The following is a 5,476-nucleotide window of genomic DNA, read 5'->3' as shown; positions in this document are numbered from 1 at the left end:
AAAAAAAAAAAAAAATCTTTTTCATGTTACAACTCAAGACACAAGCATCATTAACCAGACTGGCATTTTACTTTCCTTATAAACATGGCCAACATCTACACATACAAGGCAATCGACCTCGCAACAGACGCCATTCGACTTTTTCGACTTTTCCCCGCCTCTACCACTGAAAATAGAGACACCGACCTCATTCAATGCGAGATCTTCGAAACATTTCTTCACCAGGTTGACGGTGTTCCGTACGAGGCCCTATCTTACACTTGGGGTGATGCGACGGACCAACATAAGATTGAGCTCAACGGCAAGGTCCACCTCGTCACCTCGAACCTCTTCCAAGCACTGCGAGACCTACGGCTCGAAAATGAGGATAGAGTTCTCTGGGTGGACGCCATCTGCATAAATCAGCAGGATCTCAGTGAACGTGGACACCAGGTGGGACAGATGACTCTCATCTACAAGAACGCCGAGCAGGTGCTTATATGGCTGGGCCCGGCGTCGAAGCACACAGATGATATCCTGACTTGGATGAAGACTTTGGATCAGAAAGTCGTCGCAAGGCGTGACTACAGAAGAAACTCGACCGAGGCATGGCGCGCACAGCTGGAAGGGTCTGTGGAGGACCTCGAAGACAGCGATTGCATCTCTCCACAGTGGAAACTCTCAACCGAGTTGACTACCGAAATTCCGCAACTTTATGAAGCGTCATGGTTCAGTAGGATCTGGATCCTACAAGAAGCTGCAAACGCCAGGTCTGCTCTTGTCATGTACGGTCGTCAGTCGGTGCCCTCACGCACCTTTGCCGTGATGCCAATGCTCATGGGCTTCGAGATCACCAAGGGCAAGCAGGCCGTGCTGGAATTGATGCCGGGACCAGCACGCGAAAACTCTTTGTTCAGGGAGCGGTCTGATCTGGAGTTTCTGATTGGAGAGTTCGCTCGCCACAGTGAGGCCAGTGACGAGCTAGATAAAATATACGCACTACTCGGCATGGCTTCTGATTCTGCGAATCCAAAGTTTATTGTTCCTGATTACAAGGTATCCCTACAAGTTCTGATCAAGCGAACGCTTGTTTATCTACTTTCTATCCGCGATATAGACGTGGATTTTGATGCTTTGCCATCCTGGACACTGGATGATCTGATCGATTCTCTGCCGTCGCTCTGCTCTCGACTGTTTGGCTATGCGATCAACAATGCAACCGAGCCATGGGATCCATTTGACCTTCCTATCGAGGATGCATCAGAAACATTGAGTGAAAATTATCTAGCAGAAACCTTGGCTGTGGCTGTGCTGCCACAAATCACGGCCAGGAGCCTACTCGAGGGCTCTTGGCACTACCCATCAACCCCAACACTCTGCTTCCTAGCAAGGAATGGAGGGTTTGATCGATTGACAGAGGCTCTCTCATTACGAAGTGATCTGGAAATGAAAGGTGATGAGAGCCATGCGCCACTGATTATCCTCGCTGCGCAATATTTGAACTGGAAGATGGTCAACACGCTGCTGCGCAATGATAGGATCAATATCTGGGCTACTTTCGGGCACCCGAGCTCTGTCATTGGCCACGCGGCACAGGACGGTCAGATTGATATCATGCATCTGCTCGTCAAGTCACCTCGAATGCTTACGGCGTCTATGTTTGAACTTCACGTTAAAAATGCTTTCGAACTCCTACAACAGTACTGCCTCAGACATGCAAGAGGTCTCAACAAGTCCAGGCCTTTTCTTTATGAGCCCCCATGGCGGCATGGACTGAGATGTAATCTGATCAGCGATTTCATCCACAGCCTTTGCGGGCTGGGAAAGCAGCTCGACCCGTACGACAGAGATACCAATAACCCCTGGCTACTGTGGTTGTCGGCAGCACTGGGCGATACTGCTGCTATAGAATGGCTGGTATCGCAAGGCGTAGGGGTTGACGCCTGGGAAGGGTCGGAAAATCAAACTAATCTCCACGACCTGGCCCCTACGCCTCTGTGGATTGCAGCCTGCTGCGGACACAAAGAAGTTGTGCAGTTGCTTATATATCTGGACGCTGATATCAATCCTTCTTCAAGAACCCTCGGTATCGCGCCAGTAGCCATAGCTACTGGGCACAGTCCTGACCAGCTCGCGCATTTTCTGCTAGAAAAGGGAGCCCTGTTTCAAGATATCAGGAGTATTCTTGCACGAAATGAATCTTAGGATTGGATAGTTGTAAGCGAGTAAGCGTTGGGGGCACGATAAAATCTTTGTGATGAGCTTTAGTCTACATAGTGCCTCTTACTCTAACATATGGCTCTCCCACCGAATAAATTGAATTGCACGTGTAAGTTGGTCTTACTCTAACATATGGCTCTCCCACCGAATAAATTGAATTGCACGTGTAAGTTGGCGTGCGTTAGGTATTGATATGCGCACCAACCAATATGGGCTGCAGCAGCAGAAGGGCGTATTGGGATTTTTTTTAGAAGGCTTCTAGACCTTGGAGCCAGTCCAGCGGCGCCTTTTCCTGACAGGAAATTTTACCCAGCCGCACCTCTCAGTCTACGTCTCCAAACCCAGCCCGGTGACGGTCGAGGCAAGCAACGGTATTCCATTGTGGAGATGAATGTTTGGCCAAAAGACCTTCGAAATTTCCAGGAAACTATGGATCTAGCAGCAGATTCAGTACGAGCACTCTTCGAACTCAAGCCTTGAATGATCTTTAGTCGCGAAGATCCTTGGGCAACATTCGGATTTGCATTGTCTTCACTGGTTCAGGGGTCACCCCCGACAGACTATCACCAACGCCCAAGCTGTTTTGTTTGTAGTCCGACCAGAGTAATTGTACGCCATCCTCAGATTAGGTTAGCTGCTGGCTTAACGTTTCGGTTCAGGACAAAGCTAGTATGGAATTGCCATTCAGGTAGTTGACGAAATCTTTTCAAACATTGTTCAATCTAGGCTTTTTTTTTTCTCATTCTTTATAGCTCTAGGCGCGAATCTAAACCCGGAATGTCAGCCTAGTATGTGGAATTGGTAAATGCCAACCGGCCGCCATCTACCACAAGGATAAGTCCATCGCAGTAGGAACCGGCGCGGCTAGCAAGGTACAGTATGGTCCCTCCCATCTCCTCGTCACCGCCAAACTTCCTAGCGGGGATGAAGGTAGGTAGGTCAGGACTCTCCGTCTCGGGATTCCTATCCTGAATGAGGACTGACGCCAGTTCTGAGGGGAACACTATGTAGGGGGAGTTAACATTAATATTAGCGGTATCCGTAAGAAAAGAAAAGAAAAGAAAGAAAGAAAGAAAAAAAAAGAAAAAGCAGATGAACGCAAAAACGACTTACACCCTGGAGCAAGTCCATTGACGCGAATCCCATAGGTCGCAAGCATCGTCGCGGCGACCTTGGTCAACTGCAGGAGCGCAGCCTTACTTCCACCGTAGGAAGGCGGCGACCTGAAGGACTTGAGGTAACCAGCCACGCTGGCATTGAAAACTACTTGGCTCTGGATGGACGGCGCCGTGCCGCCGGGGCTCAGCGGGGCGCCATAAGTTCCCTTCTCGACGGCGGACTTGTTGCCGGCATCGAGCAGCTCGAGGAAGCCGAGCATGGTGAAATAGGCGCCCGTGACGTTGATGTGGAAGGTCTGGGTCACCTCGTTCATGTCGACGTCGTCAAACAGCGTCCGCCTGAGCTCCGAGATGGTCTTTGTCGGGTCGTAGCGGTTTGGCGGCCCAAACGCCCCCGAGTTGGCCACCACGAGGTTGACGTAGCCGACCTCGGAAGTCACGATGTCGACGGCGCCCTGGATGGATTGCTTCGAGGTGACGTCGCACTGCACGGGGATGACGACGCCCTTGGCGGCGGGTCCACACTCTCCGACGGCCTTTTCGAGCACGTCGACTCGTCGGCCGAGGATGTAGACCTTTTTCGCGCCGTTGTTGACCAGTGCCTGGGTCATCATGAGACCGATGCCGGTGCCGCCTCCGGTTATGACGGCGACGATGCCGTCGACCCGGAAGAGGGTGGCTGCAGCTGTTGCGGATAGGTTTGCGTCGCCCATGGTTCCTTTTTTTTTTTTTTTTTTTTTCTCCCTCACCTTTTGTGATCTTTGTTCTTTTTGTTATCCTCGTCTTCGCTTAGTGACGGTGATTGTCAACGCTGACAGGTTTGACAAGGTGAATTCACTGGAATAGAAGAGAGTTCAGATGACATTGAGAAACTGGAATTTCTTCAGCCCAAGCAGGATGGGCAGCGAACTTTATTCTTTTTGTTGCCAAGAGAAAGAAAATACTACTTGTGCATGTACACCGCAGCTTCCGTTCACTTGCGGGGGGTTTGGGGAAATCCGCGCCGGCGTCGCGAGGGTCATCTCTTGCATATGGCTGTACATTGATCCGGCTCACACCGACTATTCCCATGATCTACAGAAGCAACTAAATCTAAAATCCGAGGCCGCGAAGTCGCACGGTTGTTAGATCGCTGTCGAACCAAACCCGAAGTTAATGCTAGCGATCGGGATTGCCGCCGTTGGGATGGACTGGTTCGATTAGAAAAAAAAAAAAAATAGCCTTGATTTACCTCGTTCCTACGGCCCACGCACCAACCCCGGTCAGCACTAACATCATTGGCATGTTCGAGGTTGCAAGATACAAGGAATGTGCAGGTGTAGAGAAATAGTCCAAAAACCAAATTGTTTAGACAGTTAAATACTCCAATTGTAGATGAATGGGTTTGGTTTCTGTTCATCAGATAACAGAGGTAAAAGTAGAAGTCCAATTGTCAACATAAGCACCGAAATGCATAGCAGATATGTGGCGTTCAATTGACCAGTGCTGGTGTACCTGTTTCCCTTTAGAACTATTGACAAACTTGAAGCGAGCTCTATATATACCTAAAACAAAAACAAAAAACCAGTCTTTACTCCTCTTCATTCCACACAATCCCATTCTCTGATCCTAAAGCCTGCTCAATGGCTTTAGTTCATTTTTTGAACGGTACCGTCCGGGGAAACAACAGTACCGTCGGATAGGAATGTAAACCCAGCAATAACCACATTATTGCCAGAGCCGACCGCAGCCTTTTCCTTTTCAGCCTCGCTGGCCTTTTTACCACCTTCTGCTGCGTTGTCTTCCTTCTTTTCAGCCTCGCCGGCCTTTTTACCACCTTCTGCTGCGTTGTCTTCCTTCTTTTCAGCCTCGCCGGCCTTTTTACCACCTTCTGCTGCGTTGTCTTCCTTCTTTTCAGCTTTACCGGCCTTTTTATCAGCTTCCACTCCTGTTCCCTCATTTTTGGCAGCATCGGCCTGGTTTTTAGCAGCATCTGCCTCCTTTTTGGCAGCATCGAGCTTCTGTTGGACAGTATCGCCCTCCTTTTCGCCGGCCTCTGCTTCGGCTCCCTCTTTGCCGGCCTCCTTCTTTTCATTTTCGCCAGCCTTCTTGCCACCCTCCGCTTCGGCTCCCTCCTTGCCGGCTTCCTTCTTTTCATTTTCGCCAGCCTTCTTGCCACC

General features: G+C 50.0%; 2 protein-coding genes across 2 annotated transcripts in view; one reads left to right on the top strand and one right to left on the bottom strand.

Annotated features, from left to right (window-relative positions):
- PpBr36_06563 (uncharacterized protein) overlaps nt 1-2,139 on the top strand; it is a gene marked incomplete at both ends in the record, with an annotated part of 4,826 nt that extends 2,687 nt beyond the window's left edge. Inside the window, 2 exons of the mRNA XM_029893708.1 lie at nt 177-1,605; nt 1,681-2,139. Coding sequence (XP_029746170.1) covers nt 177-1,605; nt 1,681-2,139 — 1,888 coding nt within the window. The remainder of the gene's footprint in view (nt 1-176; nt 1,606-1,680) is intronic.
- Nucleotides 2,140-2,984: 845 nt separating this feature from the next.
- The window catches only part of PpBr36_06562 (uncharacterized protein), a gene marked incomplete at both ends in the record, with an annotated part of 4,137 nt that continues 1,645 nt past the window's right edge, over nt 2,985-5,476 (bottom strand). The window contains 3 exons of the mRNA XM_029893707.1: nt 2,985-3,202; nt 3,313-3,996; nt 4,990-5,439. Coding sequence (XP_029746426.1) covers nt 2,985-3,202; nt 3,313-3,996; nt 4,990-5,439 — 1,352 coding nt within the window. The remainder of the gene's footprint in view (nt 3,203-3,312; nt 3,997-4,989; nt 5,440-5,476) is intronic.

This window comes from Pyricularia pennisetigena, assembly GCF_004337985.1.
Source record: "Pyricularia pennisetigena strain Br36 chromosome 4 map unlocalized Pyricularia_pennisetigena_Br36_Scf_6, whole genome shotgun sequence".
NCBI lineage: Eukaryota > Fungi > Ascomycota > Sordariomycetes > Magnaporthales > Pyriculariaceae > Pyricularia > Pyricularia pennisetigena.
The sequence above is the reverse complement of the archived record's forward strand: the minus strand, read 5'-3'. Positions and strand labels throughout refer to the sequence as shown.